Below are 19,811 nucleotides of genomic sequence, written 5' to 3'. Positions count from 1 at the left end.
CTGAGGCTCTCAGCCCCAGGGATGCTGGGTTCCAGCTGTCAGTGTCCCATAATGCCCCACTTCAGTCGGTGTAAGCCAGGGGTCGGCAACCTCTGGCATGTGGCTCGCCATGTTGAGCACCCTGGCAGGCCGGGCCAGTTTATTTACCTGCTGCGTCGGCAGGTTCGGCCGATCGCGGCTCCCACTGGGCATGGTCCGCCGTCCCAGGCCAAGAGACGTGCTGGCTGCAGCTTCCCACCACCCCGTTGGCCTGGGATGGCGAACCGCGGCCAGTGGGAGTCGCAGTCCGTCAAACCTGCCGACACGGCAGGTAAACAAACTGGCCCGGCCCACCAGGGTGCTTACCCTGCCAAGCCATGTGCCGGAGGTTGCCGACACCTGGTGTAAGCTCCACTGCTGACAGAAGGAGCAAGTATAGACATGAACCATCGTTTTAAATACAGCTGTGGCTGTACGTGGACTTAAGTTGACTTAATTTTATAGAGTGTATAAGCCCTAAGGCAGAGAGAGGGGTTAAGTCACATACCCATGATCACACAAGTCATCAGCAGACTGGGGGATAAAACCCAGGTTTCCAACTCATAGTCCTGTGCCCTCCATTGCCTCCCCGACTAATAATGATGTTAGAAAAGTAAAAGAGCACAGGTTGGAGACTCCCTTAATTCAGTCATTTGTTCTCCTATTTCTAATTTAAAAAATAGTAAATTGTGGGGGACATGAATGAACTATTAGTTAGGAAATCAAAAGATGAAAAACCTGAGATTTACTGTAACACTAACTCATAGACTTTAAGGTCAGAAGGGACCATTATGATCATCTAGTCTGACCTCCTGCACAATGCAGGCCACAGAATCTCACCCACCCACTCCTGTATACCAACCTATCCTATGTTGTGAGTTACTATGTCCTTCCAATCGTGGGCTTTTTAGGTGGTGTAGTTTAAAGACGTTTAAGGAGCGTACAGAGAATCCGTCACGCAGCATGACCCGTATGCCCATTGCTGACAGAGGGAGGCCGTTGTAAACCCCCGGGCCTCTGGCCACATCGTTGCACCTGGCAGGAAAATTCCTTCCTCTGACGGCCAATATAGCAATCGTTGTTAGGTTCCTGCGGTTAACATGTGTAGGCAAGATTCACCGGGCCAGACAAAGGAAGACTGTCTGCGTTGGGTTGTAGTATAGATCAGATCCCACCCATCTAACATGCCACTTCACCGACCATGGGCATTTATCTGCTGATAATCAGATTCAATTGCCAAATTAACTTGCCAAAAACTTAGGCGCATCCCATACTCAATCCCCTCATGAAACTTATCAAGCTTAAGTCTGAAGCCAGAGATATGTCTTGTTCCCCACTTTCTCCCCTTGGAGGTTGGTCGGAGAGAATCATCCTGCTAGATCGGTTAGAACTTCATCTAATTCAGTTCTAACTCCCGAGTGATGCCAGATTTATATCATTGTGTTCTTTTGTCCACATAGTGGTACTAACTTAAATATTCCCGTCTTCGCCTCTAATTATTCTATCCTGTGATAATGTTATGAAGAGCAATCCTATCCCTCTCAGCCTTCTTTTGGCGTGATAGGCGTAAACAGCCGCTCTTCAGTCTCCTTTCATATGACAGGTTTTCATTCTCAGATCAACCTAGCAGCCCTTCTCATGTACCTGTTCCGTTTAAATCATCCTTCTTAAACGTGGGAGACCAGAACTGACCACAGTATTCAGCTCTGGTTCACCAGTCTGTATAACTGATACACCTCTATCTTTACTGGATACCTCGCTGATGCCTTCGAAACCGCGATTACTTTCTTGAACGGCTATCACGTTTTGGATTGCTCCAGTATCTGTCTTCACAATAGCCGAGGCCTATTCTCCTCCTTTACTTCCATTGATGCGTCCCCAATTTTATACCAAAATTCTTCGTATTATCCTAAGTGCGCACCTGCCTTTTTCACTATTAAATTTCCTCCTTATTACTATTTCTACCAGTTTACAAGGTCATCCAGATCTCTGTAGGCCATCCCGGTCCTCCTCCGTGTTAGCATTTACCCCAGCTTGTGTTGTCATCTGAACTTTATTAGCACATTCCATTTTTGGTGCCATAGAGTCGTAATAAAAGATTATATAGAGATTTGGCCCAAAACGATCCCTGAGAATCCACTGTAACCTCCTTTCCGACCTGCATTTCATTTGCGTTACGAACCCTTGTAATCTCCCCTTTACACCAGTTCTTTATCCACCCTTTCATTTTTCATATTACTCCTCTTTTCATTTAACAATAATCTCCTCCCTGTGGACCGTATCAATGTCTTAACTGCAGCTAGGTAATTAGAGTGCGTTTTCTTTGTCTAAATCTGTTACGTTTCATGCAAAGGAGTGCAGGTTGGTTGGCTACGATCTACCTTTGCCAAACATGTTGGTATCTTTTGTCCCAATTACCACTGACTCAGTGTCCTTACTATTTTGTCTGTTCTATTTTTTACCATCTTGCTATCACAGATGTCAAAATCACCGTATGGTTACTAAGATCACTTTTTTCCTTTCTTAAAATAGGAACTTGTAGCAATTCTCAGTTCGTATGATCCACCCATTTACTGTTCATTAAATGGGACTTCTGCAATTTCGACGTGCCAGTCTTTAACATTTGGATAAAGATTTCTGGGCCCTCCGATTTTTGTCCAATCTAAGCTGTTCTGATTCGGTTCTAACCTTGGGTGGTAATCATCTCCATATCTCATTCCCATTTGTCATCCTTCATTTCCCTAAGTCTCTTTAGCCTTCATTCAAGACTGAGGCAAAGTATTTGTTTAGATATTGGGCCATTCCTAGATTATCCTTAACCTCCACTCCATCCTCAGTGTTTAGTGGTCCCACTTCTTCTTTCTTTGTTTTCCTCTTATTTATATGGCTATAGAACCTTTTACTATTGGTTTTAATTCCCTTTGCAAGGTGCAATCTACATGGCTTTTGGCCTTTCTCAGTTTATCCCTACATGTTCTGACCTCAATAAGGTAGCTTTCCTTGCTGATCCTTCCCATCTTCCATTTCTTGTAGGCTTTCTGCTTTTTCATAATCACCTCTCTGAGATGCTTGCTCATCCAGCTTGGTCTAGAACTCCTGCCTATGGTTTTTTTCCCCTTTCTTGGGATGCAGGCTTCTGATAGTTTCTGCAACTTTGACTTGAAGTAATTCCAGGCCTCCCCCGCCTTTAGATCCACAAGTTCTTCAGTCCAATCCACTTCCCTAACTATTCCTATTGTGTTAGAAAAGGTTATTGCCATTTGGAGAAAAGTGTGTGTAAGTAACAGCAAAAGTCAGAATCAGCTGATAAGTGTTCTGGATTTAAAAAAAATATTTTGTCCAAAGGAAAAGAACCACAAAAACAAATAACCCCCTAGAGCACATGAGGAAGATATGAACATTGTCAACTCAGAAATGTAAAGCACTGGAATTTTAAAAAAAATCCCCAGAAGACCTCTGTTGCGTCTTTCCAGAGCAGATTCTGCCTCTCATCATCATCTCAGACACACATTCCTTCTAAATCACTAACAATTGCTTTCAATTGACCTAAACTAGTAACTGCTCTTATCCACAGCAATAGCTAAGAAATCAAAGTTTCATAATGCTTAAAAATCTATTGATAACAATTCTCATTTTTAGACATTAATAACAATCCAGGGCACGTTCTAGAGCAATAAAACATAATTTCTCCTGGGCTGCCAGGACTCATGGGCCTTCAGCCTTGTGCTATGCTGCAGGTGTGTTATGATGCTATTATAATATTTGACATATCAACATGGGGCACTGCATATTAAAACCAAATGCCAGGACAGGATTGATAGGTATTCAGGAGTGAGCCATGCTGGTCAGCTCACCAGCCTTCCTTTCCAGCACCCTTTCCACAGTAGCTGCCCATATCATTTACCCACTACGCAACCAGTCAGTCCCCTCCCATTCCTATTTTAAAAGCTCATAAATAAGATCAGTAGAAAAACATGGAAATTCCAAAACAAAAAACTTCAGCGTAGAATGAAGGTAGCTCAGGTCCACTTCCTATCAACACAATCATCAAAAATAAAGAAAATCATCTGTTAAATGAAAATTACTATCCATGCTAACCTCACAGTGACACGCTTTACACACCCCAATTGCCACCTTTACCCAAAAAGACAGACTCTCCACAGCTCTAAAGTAATGTCACTTTCAGTTCTAACATCAAACCACTCCAATGCACATAATCAATTTCTCACAATCACAGTGTCTTAATTCCACCCTAGATCTGGATTAAGATAATATTTCCTATCAATATTAAAGTATATTCATGTATTAGCTGTGCATGAAAAGCATAAATTCTCTGACAATGTAAACTGTTTATTTTATTTCATGTAAACATAAGGCCTATTTTAATATAGAAGCTTACTTGTAATGGCTAGGATGATTAATGTTTGCACAGTGCTTTGAAAATGTAAAGCTCTGTATAAATGCTAAGGCTTATTAAGGAATTTTTCCGCACTCTACTTGACACAGAAGTGCTTGCTTTGGGACAAGATCCCAAGGAAAAAAGCTGTGTCCCATAGGATACATTCAGGGAGACCACCATACCTCGCAGCAGGATATGCTTTTTCTGGTCCTCCATGAAAAGAGAGCTCATTTGCGATAACATGGCTTGGAAGTCATCGGTCCTCTTGTACTGCTGCAGAGCCTTTGAGAAGAGATCATAGTGTAGCTGGCTCAGGGCTTGCTTCACTGTTGCAATGAACAACGTGGCCCTGGTCTTCTTTGGCTCAGCAGGGTCTGCTACTTTGTCAGCTTGCTGCAAAAAGGCCACCAAGGTTTTTCGGTAAATGGGATGCATTGGAGAGATTAATTGAAATGGGAATATGGGAACTTTGTTTCAACATACAGCACCTCAGCTAGCTGCAGAATAGCCACCATCAATCAATAAAGACGACATGAGTTAACTACACAGCACAGAACATAATGCAATGCTTATTAGTGACTAACATCCTGTTAACTCCATTATAAACAATGGCAGTTGCTTAGAAATGTGCATTACCAATGCACCATCTCCTGATAAACAAGTTTCAGTGCTGCAGGAGGGAACACAAACCCAATTGTGTCTGGCTGCTGGAAATTCAGAGCTCCCTGGAAGAATTTAGCCATCCTCTGTGTATGTACAGCATGGATTCTGTGAAACAGATGGAGTTTAGCTCATGGTTACTTTAGGATGCTGACAAACACACATGCACAGTGGCAAGCAAGGCAATGAGATAAATCTAGCATTGTATAATTTATTTCCTCAATCACGAAAAGGAGGGAATCTGAAAAATGCCCAGAACCAGCCAGCTAAAAACAGTTATTTTGGAAGATAAAGTTCTCCCAAAGGCCCCTCACTGAATACTCAGATGATTCTTCGCTGCCTGTGTCCCAGTGCTTCTCCACCAGATGGAATATTATTGCTGGTAGGGTTTAATGCAGGGATGAGCAAACTATGGACTGCAAGCTGAATCCAATGCTCTCCTCCAGAGCTCTAGCCAGGGAGCAGGGTCAGGGGCCACTCCACACGGCTCCCGGAAGCAGCAGCATGGCCCCCCTCCGGCTCCTACATGTAGGGGAAGCCAGGGCACTCTGCTCTGCACGCTGCCCCCACTCCAAGCACTGCCGCCACAGCTCCCATTGGCCAGGAACCATATCCAATGAGAATTGCAGAGGCAGTGCCCGCGGATGGAGCGGTCCCCAGAGCCACCTGGCCATGCCTCCCCGTAGGAGCCAGAGAAGGGACATGCTGCTGCTTCCGGGAGCCACTTGAGGTAAGCGCTGCCCGGAGCCTGCCCTTGCTCCCCAACCCCCTGCCTCAGCCCTGATCCTCCTCCCCCATCTCCAAAACCCTCGATCCCAGCCTGGAGTACCTTCCTGCACCTCATCCCCAGTCCAAACTCAGAGGTCGCACCCCCAGCCAGAGCCTGCACCCCTTCCCACATCCCAACCCTGATCCCCCTCCCACCCTCCAGACTCCTTGGTCTCAGCCTAAACCCTCTTCTAAACCCCAAACAACTCATCCCCACACCCACCCCAGAGCCCACACTGCTAGCTGGAGCCCCAACTCCCCCCCCCCCTCTCCGGGAGCCCCTTCCCACACCCTGAACTCATTTCTGGCCCCACCCTGGAGCCCTCACCCCCTCCCACAGTCCAACCCCAATTTTGTGAGCATTCATGGCCCACTATACAACTTCCATTCTCAGGTGTGGCCCTCAGCCCAAAAAGTTTGCCCACCCCTGGTTTAATGCTTGGCCACTGTAACTCCAGAATGGACGTAGGAATTTCAGGAGATAGGCTTGTACAGTGCAACACAGTAGGGATTTTCCTAAGGATATAACATATTTCTGTTGTTACTCCCCTAGTTACTCTATGAGAGCAGCTGTGTTAATTGGGTCTGAATCATAGTGTGCTCATAAATCAGAACAGAATGCCTGTGGTATATTTTAATACACCCCTTCCTCATAAGCCTTTCCCCCTGGGTATAACCTTTAGGGCAACAAATGGTGACTCCTTGGGGAATTCCAATACCTGTGTGTGCAACAATTTCCCAGACTCTCATTATATATGCTCCTAAGACACTCATCCCTGTAACATCTGGGGTCATTCACATAAACTTAGATGTTCACCTGTTCCCTCCCTCAAGGAAGAGGAACAAATTCTTATCCCCTTCCTCACGGATTACTGCTGCTTGCTTTAGAGGAACTGAACTCTGGGTGGATTGCTTTCTAGGGCAGGCAGGTCCATTGCACAACTTTGTTCTTACGAGAAGGCCTGCCAAAAGAGATGAGTCTTGAATCACACCTTGAGGGCTACAAGACTGATTCAGCATGATCTAGGTGCCAGTGAATTCCACTGCTGAGGGCCCTGCTCCCATTCCTGTCTGAGCCTGGATTTTGTCAGGCTCAGCATCCCTGAGCACAACTGCCATGGTGGGATGTGGAGCGACAGGTGGTCATTTCAACAGCTAGTTCCTAATCCATTTCAGGCTTTGAAGATAAACATTAGTATCTTGAAACAGCTCCAGAAGCATATGCAGTCTGCGTGTAGTGCTCATATCAGTTTGTCCTACCTTGCAGACAGACAGCTGCATGATGAACCTACCATAGTTTGAGTCATCTTCAGAGTGCACTGCAAGAGCTTAGCCCTGAGGTGACAAAAGCACGGCTCACTGTGGCTAAGCCTACATTTGTGAAGTTAGCATGTAATCTTTCTGCCAGTCACAGCTGGTCATGGCTGCTATCTGAGCCTCCATGAGCAGCGCAAAAGAACTGTGAGGTTACACACCATCTTGTAATGGGAGAGAAGATGTTCTCTACTAAATGGGCATAAGCAGCTCCAGGAAGAGCCTCAAAATACTTCACTCTTTCTACTGACATTAATTACCTCAGCCTATCCTCAGCTGAGCCCAGTATTGTCTACACTGGATAAGGAGACAAAGCTAGGGGTCAGCAGTATATCAATGGCACTGCAGTACACATCAGCACCTTAATTCAGCCCCTGCCGTGAATCTGTATTATAATGCAGTTTTTAATTACGTGATGGCTGCCTCATTCACCACACACCTTTCAAATGTCTGCACAAATGAGGTAGAGGTCCTACAGACAACAGTCAACTTCGCTACACAACCATGATTCATTCCCAGACCATTGTCAATCCCTGTGCACAAAATGAGGTAGGAATCTTGTGGAAAAAGTGGTATGTGGTCATGTAATTAAAGAATGTATAATATAAAGCATCTACGCAAGAGGATCTAATTCAGATTTCACAAGCAACCTCAATGCGGGCATTCCCTACCAAATGATTGCTTGACTTTGAAACCTTAACGTAATTTCCTGGTTTTTTAACTTAAAAATTAAAAAAACAAAACCAAAAATTCCACCATATGGAACCATACTGACTCACACACGAGTCAATAGCAGGGTTAGGATCTTTAGACCCATAGCACGGTCCTCTACCACTCAAGCTAACTGAAATAACTAGTAGCAGTAGAAGACTAATATCTTCCATGTGGACATGCCTCTGGAGTGGAAGGAGACATACTCTGGCAGTGAGTTTCACAGCTAGTTGCCAGACAGCAAAGGAATGATGAATCTCAGCAATAATGGGCTCTCAGTTCCAGGTCTGGTAGGGGATTGTGCTCTAGAGATAAGAAACCCTTCTGCCCCGGTCCCCTCAGCCTTTCCCTGTCCACCTCTTCTCCTATTCCCCCTTCCCCAGCAACTGCCTCTGTACCTCGATACTATTTCCTCTCCTGCAGGTCTGGATGTCGACAACCTTGCTCCTATACTTCCCCACACACTCAGGTCCTGTTCTTTCCATCCTGTTCCCCTCTCTCCCCCTCCTCCCCATCTGCTCTTATCATTCCTCATCCTGGCTCCTGCCTTTCTCCTCACCTCTCCTGGGGCTCCCGCTCCTAATTCCCTTCCACTCAGGCTCCTGCCCTTGTCACCTAGCTCTGCATCTCTTTCCACTTGTCCCTTTGTTCTTCACTACTCTGCATCCAAGTAAGGCTGGGGTGCCAGTAGGGAAAGCAACACTGAGAACAAAAGAAAGACATTTTAGTTCTGATGCCTTGCAGCAAAAGAGTTCCTGCTAGGAGCAGCTGCAGGGAAAGTCCTGCTCAGTCTCTGTTGCCCTGTGCTAGAGTTGCTCTGTGGGGATGGTAGATGCACTATCTGGTCAGCACACAGAATCTGTGAGGAGCTGGAACCATTTTAATATGGCTAAATATAGACGTGGACATCTGGGAACAAAGAACGTATGTCATATTTACAGGATGGGGGACACTATCATGGGAAACAGTGACTAAAAAAAAGATTTGGGGGGTCGTGGTGGCTTATTAGCTGAACATGAGCTTCCAGCATGATGCAGTGGCCAAAAAGGCTAATGTGATCCTTGGATACACAAACAGAGGTAGAAGTAGAGAGGTTATTTCACCTCTCTATTTGGCACTGGTGTGACTGCTGCTGGAATCCTGTGTCCAGTTCTGGTGCCCACAATTCAGGAATGATGTCCCTAGCCTCTGTTTGCCAGAAATTGGGAATGGGAGAGAGGGGATGGATCACTTGATGACTATGTGTTCTGTTCATTCCCTCTGAAGCACCTGGCATTGGCCACTGTCGGAAAACAGGATATACGCTAGATGGACCATTGATCTGACCCAGTATGGCTGTTCTTATGATGTTGATAAATTGGAGAGGGTTTAAAGAAGAGCCATGAGAATGATTAAAGGATTAGAAAACATGCCTATCATGATAGCCTTTATTTATCTTAACAAAGAAAAAGTTATGGGGTAACTTGATTATAAGTCTATAGACTTATACGTCTATAAGTACCTACATGGGGAACAAATAGGGCTGTTAAGTGATTAAAAAAATTAATCACGATTATTCGCATGATTAATTGTGCTTTTCAACAATAATAGAATATGATTTATTTATATATTTTTGGAAGTTTTCTACATTTTCAAATATACTGATTTCAATTACAACAGAATACGAAGTGCACAGTGCTCAATTTATATTTATTTTTTATTACAAATGTTTGCACTGTAAAACACAAAAGAAATAGTATTTTTCAATTCACTTAATAAAAATACTGTAGTGCAACAGCTTTATCATGCAAGTTGAACTTACATATGTAGAATTATGTACAAAAAATAATTGCATTTAAAAATAAAACAATGTAAAACTTTAGAGCCTACGAGTTCACTCAGTCATACTTCAGCCAATTGCTCAGACAAAGAAGTTTGGTTACAATTTGCAGGAGATAATGCTGTCCGCTTTTTGTTTACAATGTCACCTGAAAGTGAGAAGAGGCGTTCACATAGCACTGTTGCAGCCAGCATCGCAAGATATTTATGTGCCAGATGTGCTAAAGATTCAATGTCCCTTTCATGATTCAACCACTATTCCAGCGGACATGCATCCATGCTGATGACGGGTTCTGCTCGATAACAATCTAAAGCAGAGCAGACCCACACGTGTTCATTTTCATCATCTGATTCAAATGCACCAGCAGAAGGTTGATTTTCTTTTTTGGTGTTCGGGTTCTGTAGTTTCTGCATCTGAGTGTTGCACTTTTAAGACTTCTGAAAGCATGCGCCACATTTCATCCCTCTCAGATTTTGGACAGCCCTTCAGATTCTTAAACCTTGGGTCGAGTGCTGTAGCTATTTTTTGAAATCTCACATTGGTACCTTCTTTGCGTTTTGTCAAATCTGCTGTGAAAGTGTTCTTAAAATGAACATGCACTCGGTCATCAGCTGAGACTGCTATAACATGAACTAGATGGCAGAATGCAAGTAAAACAGAACAGGAGACATACAATTCTCCTCCAAAGATTTCAGTCACAAATGTAATTAATGCATTATTTTTTCAACGAGCATCATCAACATAGAAGCATGTCCTCTGGAAGAGTGGCCAAAGCATGAAAGGGCATATGAATACTTAGCAGATCTGGCACGTAAATACCTTGCAATGCTGGCTACAAAAGTGCCAGGTGAACACCTGTTCTCAGTTTCAGGTGACACTGTAAATAAGAAGCAGGCAGCAGTATCACTCGTATATGTAAGCAAACCTGTTTGTCTTAGCGATTGACTAAACAAGAAATAGGACTGGGTGAACTTGTAGGCTCTAAAGTTTTACGTTGTTTTGTTTTTGAATGAAGTTATGAAACAAAAAAAATTTCGACATTTGTAAGTTACACTTTCACGATAAAGGAATTGCTCTACAGTACCTGTATGAGGTGAATTGGAAAATACTATTTCTTTTGTTTATCATTTTTATAGTGCAAATATCTGCAATAAAAAAAAATATAAAGTGCGCACTGTACACTTTGTATTCTGTGTTGTAATTGAAATCAAGATATTTGAAAATGTAGAAAAACATCAAAAAATATTTAATAAATTTCAGTTGGTATTCTATTGTTTAACAGTGTGACTAATTGCGATTAATTTTTTAAAATAATCACTGCGATTAAAAGACAGCCCTAAGAACAAATATTTAATAATGGGCTCTTCAAGTTTAGCAGAAAGAGGTATAACACGATCCAGTGGTTGGAAGCTGAAGTTAGATAAATTCAGACAGGAAATAAAGCATACATTTTTATCTGTGAGAATAATTAGCTATGGAAACAATTTACCAGGGGCCGTGGTGGATTCTCCATCACTCACTACTTTTAAATCAAGATTTGATATTTTTCTAAACCATCTGCTCTAGGAATTATTTGGTGAAATTCTACAGCCAGTGCTACACAGGAAGTCAGATTAGATGATCACAATGGTTCTTATTGGCCTTAGAATCTATGAGCATGCTCAATGTAGACAGAATCTTCAGAAATTTTAGCTGACAAACAAACCTCTACTGAACTTGTAGAAACTCCTATTTTTCAGATGCTTATAACTTGTCCAAATTTGGACATATTTTCATAGGGATGGAAAAGGCATATCTCTAACACTAGGGTAACATCCCTGCCAAATTTCAAGTCCCTGTTCCAAAGCCTGAAGGTGCTAGAACTTTTTTCTTCAATGGTTGTAGGATTTTAGTTTTTGCAACATGGGCAAAACAATTTATTTTCCTCTAATTTAATTTTTGGAAATGGGTGGACCACTGTAGCTGAAAATTCTCCCTAAAATTCAATCTGAGTCACACACTCATCGTGGAAATTTTCTGGTTTAAATTTGGCCAAGATGTTAGAAACTGGAAACAGGGTCTTATACTGGAAACTGTTGGGTAACTTTAACTATAGTGTCGCTACATGCACCTCCTATAAAATATGTAAGATATCCGGTGTAGCCTTTTTATCTCAGACAAACTGTTCAATACAAACGCATACCAGACTGTTGACTATTTTTATTTTCTTTCTTCCTCCTTTCTGCTCATCTGTTAACCTCTTCTCATACTGAAGGGAGAGTGTTGATAAACGTTTTGCCTGTAAAGACAGCATTAAAAGGCTTTAGTTTAGTTTATTTCCTTCCCTCTCCTTCTTGTCATTTTCTGTAATAAAGGTAGTTAAACCCCCACAGTGACATCACTCCAAGGAGACAAAGCAAATCATGACAAACTGTGTCAATGAAGCAGAGGAACAAAGAAATAAGATATGAGGCAGTTCAGAGAGGAAGAACACATTCATTTGAATGTGTGGAACGGTCTTAACTAGAAAATGATGTTGGCATTACAGTGGGTGAGTGAGGCAGAGGCCACTCTTTTGTTCCTTACTACCTCCAGAGATCCTCATATCAAAAAGCTATAGAAATTAGAGATAAACCTAACCTGTGGAGATTGCTCTCCATCCGGCAATCTTATTTTTTATTTTGAAATGACCATCGTATGCAAAACTAATTCAAAATATTCCCTGTATAGACATCTTTAACAATGCAGAGAGAGAACTGGACAACTGGCTGACAAAACACTGCAAAAGTTCACATCAAGAGAAACTGTGTTCCTTCCTTAGCTTCTTTCCCTCCCAAGGACTATTCTGTGACCAAAGCTTATGAGGGCAAATCTGGCCTTAAGAGAACTGGGTTTTAAGGAATACCAGCAAGTCATGCCTTAATCCAGGCTATGAAGAGTCTTTATCCAGTTGTATTTCCAGCGTTACATAAAGCAGACCGCAGGGTACAGGGTCATGAATCTGCTGTGACGAAAACTAAGCATATGTAATTCTTAATATACTGATCCTTTTTAACATTTTGAATTTATTTCATTTATTCAGAAGACAATAGTTTATTATAAACTGAACCTTGAGGCAGATGGTTGAAAATTCAAATATGGCTTTTTTTTACTTTTTTTTTTTTTTTAAATCAAAGATTGATTTAAATGTTAAAAAATAGGATTCTGATTCCCTCCCACACCCTGAGTTCCCTCCTTTCAACAGATATATCAGACAAGGTCACTGCCTAGCATGTTAAAAGTAAAAACCTAATGCTGTCATGCAGAAGCTTTACCTTTCAAAGTCAGTCAGAACAGCATTAGGTGACACAATGGTAAAAACACTGATGGCAGCTCTACCCTAGAGCTCTCACCATTGCTAGCAGAGAGTGAGCTGCACTAGTTAAGTCTTCCTTAAAATTGTGACTCTACACAAGGTTCCAGAGGAGAATGGATGTGCTGGGGAAGTGTGAAGAGGGGTACAATATTTTAATTGCAACAGACACTCCCTTAGTAGTATAAGCAGGGCCACAGATAATGAAAACGCCCATCTGAGCAACACTGATGAAGCAGTGAGAGACCCCAAATTTTTAGGTCTCCACATTCCTTTTGAGAAAGCAGATATATCCAACGACTTATTTTCTCACTGCCTGCCCTCGAAAAAAGACGGTTACTCACCTTTGTAACTGTTGTTCTTCGAGATATGTTGCTCATATCCATTCCAATTAGGTGTGCATGCGCCACGTGCATGTTCGTCGGAAGATTTTTACCCTAGCAACACTTGGTGGGTCGGCTGGGTCGCCCCCTAGAGTGCCGCTGGATATATACCTCTGCCGACCCAACGGCCCTTCAGTTCCTTCTTGCCGGCTACTCCGACAGAGGGGAAGGAGGGTGGGTTTGGAATGGATATGAGCAACACATCTCGAAGAACAACAGTTACAAAGGTGAGTAACCGTCTTTTCTTCTTCGAGTGCTTGCTCATATCAATCCCAATTAGGTGACTCCCAAGCCTTATCTGGGCAGTGGGGTTGGAGTGAGATGTCACAGAATGTAGAACTGCTGATCCAAATGACGTGTCATCTCTGGACTGTTGAACCACAGCGTAATGTGAGGCAAAGGTGTGGAACGACGACCAGGTAGCTGCGCAACATATCTCCTGGATGGGTAAATGAGCCAGGAAGGTGGCAGATGAAGCCTGAGCCCTTGTAGAATGTGCGGTGAGGTGGCTCAAGGGAACATAAGCCAAGTCATAACAAGTACGGATGCACGACATCACCCAAGATGAGATCCTCTGGGAGGAGACAGGTAGGCCCTTCATTCGGTCTGCCATCGTGATGAAGAGTTGGGGCGTTTTACGAAAGGGTTTTGTCCACTCTATATAAAATGTGAGCGCTCTATGGAAGTCTAGGGAGTGCAATTGTTGTTCCCGTCGTGATGAGTGTGGCTTCAGGAAGAAGACCGAATAGAAGATTGATATGAAGGGCCGATACCATTTTAGGGAGGAAAGTTGGGTATGGTCGCAACTGCACCTTGTCCTTGTGAAACACAGTATATGGTGGGTCCACCGTGAGAGCCCTCAGCTCAGAGACTTGTCTGGCTGATGTAATGGCTACGAGGAAAGCTGTCTTCCAGGACAGGTATAGTAGCGAGCAGGTTGCTAACGGCTTGAAAGGGACAGACATAAGTCTGGTTAGAACCAGTTTGAGGTCCCAGGTTGGGGCGGGACAGCATACTTGTGGGTATAGGCGGTCCAAGCCCTTGAAGAACCTAGAAACCATAGGGTGTGAAAACATGGCGCGGCCACTTTCCCCTGGGTGGAAGGTAGAGATGGCCGCCAAGTGCACCCTCGATGATACCGCTAGGCCCTGTTGTTTGAGAGACCAGAGGTAGTCCAAGATGGGGGAGATCGAGACCTCGGTGGGAGTAACATTATGCGTTTTGCACCAGCCGGAGAAACGCTTCCACTTGGCCAGATACATTGACCGAGTGGAAGGTTTTCTGCTACCCAGGAGTACTTGTTGTACTGAGGCAGAGCAACGTAACTCAGACTGGCTTAACCACACAGCAGCCATGCTGTGAGGTGAAGGGACTGCAGGTCTAGGTGATGAAGTCTGCCGTGGTCCTGAGTTATGAGGTCTGGGTGAAGAGGCAGGCTGCGAGAGTCACGGTGCCTGGAGCAGTGCCGGGATCTGGATCGGTGCCAAGAGTACCGGGCTGGCAAACGGGACGCTGATCGGTGCCGCGAGTGTGACTGGTACCGAGAAGGGGATTGGTGCCGGGACTGCGATCGGCGTCGGGACCGGTTTCAGCAACAGGACCGAGAATGCCAGTGGGATTGCGATCATGAGCGGTGCCGCTCTGTGGTGCCGATAGAGGGTGGTCTCATCAAGGCCATATTGCCTACAGATTGTATAACCCGCACCGGCAGTGCCAGGGGTTGAGGCAGGGCAGACTCTGTCATCGCGATCAGCTCCCTCGCCGTGGAAAATGTCTCCAGTGTGGAGGGAATAGTGAGCTCAACCACGGCTCTCGCCAAGGAGCTTTCAGGTACCGGACTCGACGGCCGTTGCAGGACTGGAATCGACGGTGCCAACGTTGTCGGTGCCACGGCAGGTGTAGGTGCCGAGCAGTCCGATCTAGCCGGGTGCTCTGGCTGCAGTGCAGGTGGCACGGAAGCAGTGGGAGTCTTATGTCTCTTCACCCGCGGGGAGAGAGAACAGTGCTGAGCAGACACCGGTGCCAGCGATGGTCGGTGCCGAGAGGCCTTAGCAGTACCGGTGCGATCCGGTGCCGAAGAAGCGCTTCTGCCAGTGGATTGTCCAGCGCTCGGTGCCGAGGGGGGAGCAGTAAGAGCTGCCTCCATCAGGAGCTGTTTGAGATGAAAGTCCCACTCCTTTTTCGTCCTCAGCTTGAAGGCCTTGCAGATCCGGCACTTATCGGCGAGGTGGGATTCCCCGAGGCACTTAAGGCAGGAGTCGTGGGAATCTCCTGTTGGCATCGGCTTGTGACAGGCCGAGCACGGTTTGAAACCCGGTGAACAGGGCATGGGTCTCGGGACCGGGTGCGGGGAAGGGGCTAATCCTCGAACCCCTCTTAACTATATACACTAACAATGTTATAAAAACGAATAAGAATTAACTGCAACTATAGAAATTTCAACTATATACACAAGAATAACGAGAGAATTACGAGTATCTAGGGAAGTGGAGATCAGCTAAGCCGCGTTCCACTGTTCCAACGACCGACACGGGTGGTAAGAAGGAACTGAAGGGCCGTTGGGTCGGCAGGGGTATATATCTGGCGCCATGGCGGCGCCACTTTAAGGGGCGACCCAGTCGACCCACCGAGTGTTGCTAGGGTAAAAATCTTCTGACGAACATGCACGCGGCGCGCACACCCCTAATTGGAATCGATATGAGCAAGCACTTGAAGGAGAAGGTTAACTTATTGAGAAGATGGCAGACAGTGCATTTTCAGGATGGTGATTGAAAAACGGTTACTCACCTTTTGTAACTGTTCTTCAAGATGTGTTGCTCATGTCCATTCTATTGTAGGGGTGCGTACGCCCACATGAGTGGTCATCGGAGATTTTTGCTTCCTTGAGTGCCGTCTGAGCCCTAGTCAAGTGAACCGTCATGACTGCCGGCAGGGGTACCTTAGTCTACTAATAGCAGTGGTGGATGCAGGCCATGATCCAGGACCAGCTTCTCTGAGTGGACGCTGAGTGACCTTTCATCCTATTCGCCACAAACAGCTGTGTCAACTTACATAATGACTTTGTTCTATCTATGTAGAAAGCCAGCACCCTTCTTACGTCCAGGGTGTGTAGCCCCCACTCCTCACCTGATGCATGAAGCTTAGGACAAAGGACCGGTAGATATATATCCTGGCCAGTATGAAACTGGGTCATGATCTCAGGCAAAAATGCCAGGTGCAGGTGCAGCTGAAGAAGTAGTAGTCCTTGAATACGACCATATAGGGAGGTTCTGAAGTGAGCATCCTGATCTCCGATACCCTATAGGCTGATGTTACAGTGACCAAAAAAGAAACCTTCCCGGAGAAGAGTAGGAGAGAGCAGGAGCCAAGGGTTCGAAGGGGGGAACCATGAGCCAGGACAGCACAAGATTCAGGTCCCACAATGGGACCAGCTCCCGGACGTGGTGGTAGAGGCACTCCAGCCCTTTCAAGAACCGCACCGTCATGGAGTTGGCAAAGAGGGACCTGACCTGAACCAGGGGATGTAACGCCAAGATGGGCGCCAGGTGGACCTTGATAGAAGAGAGGAACAACCTTTGAAGCTTAACATGCAGCAAGTAGTCCAGGATATCCTGCAGCGAAGCCTGCTTGGCCCGAAGGCACCGTTCCAAGGCCCATTACTCAAACCTTTTCCATTTTGCCAGGCAGGTTGCCCTGGTTGAGGATTTCCTGCTGTTGAGAAAAACTTGCTGAACATGGGCCAAACAAGCTTTTTCATCTACACTCAGCCACACAACAGCCAAGCAGCGCCGCCAGGTTCGGATGCAGTAAGTTGCCGTGGTTCTGCGACAGCTGCTCTGGTCAAAGAAGCAGCGGAAGAGGGGCAGTTACCAAAAGATCCAACAGCATGCCAAACCAGCGCTGACGGGGCCAGGAGGATAACTCTCACCCAGTCCAGCTTGACTTTCCCTAGGACCCTGTTGATCGGCGGTACCGGTGGAAAGGCATACGTGAAACCCCTTGCTCAAGGAATGAGGAAGGTGTCGTAAAGGGAACCTCTGTCCAAATCCTGGATGGAGCAGAACTGGTGGCATTTCCTGTTCTGCCTGGGCGCAAACAGGTCCACCTGGGGAGTTCTCTATCTTTGAAAAATTACATGGATCATCCACAGATGGAGGGACGAGAAGGTCCTGCTGAGGTGATCTGTTAGGATGTTCTTGGAGCCGGGTAGATGGGTGGTGATCAGATGAATGGCATGCCGCACACAGAAGTTCCAAAGGCTGAGCACTTCCTGACAAAGGGCTGAGGATCTGGCCCCATCTGCCTGTTGATGTAATACATTGTGGCGGTACTGTCCATGAGGACCTGCACAACCTTGTCCTTGAGGTGGGGCAAGAACACCTGGCGGGTCAGGTGATCCGCTCTGAATTCCCTGATGTTGATATGAAGGGCTAGATCGTCCAATAGCCAACAGCCCTGGGTGCTGAGTTCGCCCAGGTGGGCTTCCCAGGCCAGATTTGAGGTGTCAGAGACTAGAGTCAGCGACAGGGATGGCAATGCAAAGGGGACCCTCTGCAGCACCAACTTGGGGTCCAGCCACCAATTCATGGACAAAAGGGCATGGCTCATTACCGAAACCACTCGGTCCAGGGAGTGTCTGTTGGGACTATAGACTGAGGCTAGTCACACCTGCAGAGGCCCGTAGATGAAGTTGAGCATTCCCGACCACGTATGTGCATGTGGCCATGTGTCCCATCAGACCCAGGTAAGTGTGGGATGTAGCGAGAGGATGGTTTCTTAAATGGCCGATAAGGTCCTCCTTGGTCCAAAATCACGCTTCCGGAAGGAAGCCCTTGGCCAGTGTGGTGTCAAGAATGGCTCTAATGAACTCTATGCATTGGACTGGTGTTAACATGGACTTTTCTGTGTTTACCAACAGGCCCAGGTCACGGCAGGTGGAGTACATTAGGTCGAGGCTTCTCTGTACCTAGTCTAGAGACCTGCCTTTGATGAGCCAGTCATCAAGGTATGGAAACAGGTGCCCCCCGACTCCTGAAGTAAGCGGCCACCAGCATCATGCACTTCGTGAACACCCTCAGGGTCGAAGAGAGGCCAGAGGGTAGTGCCGTGAACTGGATATGATGCCCTCCTACTACAAAATGGAGGAAATGCCTGTGCCCCAGAAATATAGAAATATGGAAACAAGCTTCTTTCAAGTTGAGAGCAGTGTACCAGTCTCCCAGATCCAGGGAAGGGACGATGGAGGCCAGGGAGACCATGTGAAACTTCAACTTCTTGAGAGACTTGTTGAGGCGGCGCAGGTCCAGGATGGGTCTGAGGCCCCCTTTCGCTTTCAGGATTAGGAAGTACCAAGAGTAGAACCCCTTTGCTTTCACATTCCAAGGAGCCTTGTCCACAGCCTCCAGATGCAGAGGGATGCAGAAGGTTGGTGACCTCCTGAACGAGAAGTTGCTCGTCAGAAGGGTCCCTGAAGAGGGACAAGAAAGGGGAAGGAGGAATTGCAGGGTATAGCCCAAAGCTATTATGTGAAGAACTCAACAGTCTGAAGTAACCCGCAACCAGGCCAAGAGATAGGGAACAAGGTGGTTGAGGGAAAGCAGCAGCAGTTCCAAGGAATGGGCTGGGGCGTGGCTCTCGATTGCACCATCAAAACGGGCGCTTCTGCCCTGCTGACTGTTTAACTTGGCTAGGCTGCGCAGGTGAGTGGGAGGCAGAAGGGCAGCAACGACCAAATGTAGTGTCCTTGTCCCTTCTCCTGACAGGTCCGGAATGAGATTGCCACGACCTTGGCGGTGGGGACAGCCAGAACAGTTTACATGCAGACTGCGGCATGTAGATGCCCAGTGAACGGAGGGTGGCTTTGGTGTCCTTCATCCCATGCAGCCTCGCATCCATTTGATCAGAAAACAGACCATTCTCATCAAAAGGAAGGTCCTGAATGAAGGTCTGCATCTCCTGGGAGAGCCCAGCGGTTTGAAGCCAGGAGCTGTGCCTCATCGCTACCACGGATGCCACCACCTCGGCCGCCAAGTCCGCCGCATCCCACACAATCTGCAGGGCACAGAGGGCCGCTGAGGTGCCCTCCTGCACCAGGGTGATGAATTCCTGGGCCCAATCTCCTTAAATTTATCGAGAGTGTCCCATAAACTGAAGTTATAATAGCCCAGGAGGGCCTGGTGGTTTGTCACCCGAAACTGTACATTTGTTTGGAAAAAAAAAATGTATTCCACTGCAAGTCCAGCCGCTTGGCCTCCTTATTTTTTGGGGTAGAGAACTGAAGTGCCCCTGTGTCATAACTAGATAGGTAAGGTAAGGGTTAAGTTTCTTTTACCTGGAAAGGGTAACCAAACACCTGACCAGAGGACCAATCAGAGAACTGGATTGTTTAAAGTCAGGGGCGGGAATTTG

General features: G+C 46.0%; 1 protein-coding gene across 4 annotated transcripts in view; it reads right to left on the bottom strand.

The window, feature by feature from the left end:
- RTEL1 (regulator of telomere elongation helicase 1) overlaps window positions 1–19,811 on the bottom strand; it is a 118,728-nt gene that overhangs the window by 21,445 nt on the left and 77,472 nt on the right. For all 4 annotated transcript variants that reach the window (XM_075072174.1, XM_032766496.2, XM_032766500.2 and 1 more), the window contains exons 28-29: window positions 11,872–11,967; window positions 4,600–4,810 (exon numbers count right to left, since the gene is read on the bottom strand). In XM_075072174.1, coding sequence (XP_074928275.1) covers window positions 4,600–4,810; window positions 11,872–11,967 — 307 coding nt within the window. The remainder of the gene's footprint in view (window positions 1–4,599; window positions 4,811–11,871; window positions 11,968–19,811) is intronic.

Source organism: Chelonoidis abingdonii, chromosome 14 (assembly GCF_003597395.2).
Source record: "Chelonoidis abingdonii isolate Lonesome George chromosome 14, CheloAbing_2.0, whole genome shotgun sequence".
NCBI lineage: Eukaryota > Metazoa > Chordata > Testudines > Testudinidae > Chelonoidis > Chelonoidis abingdonii.
Note: the sequence above shows the minus strand (reverse complement) of the source record. Positions and strands in the feature narration are given on the sequence as shown.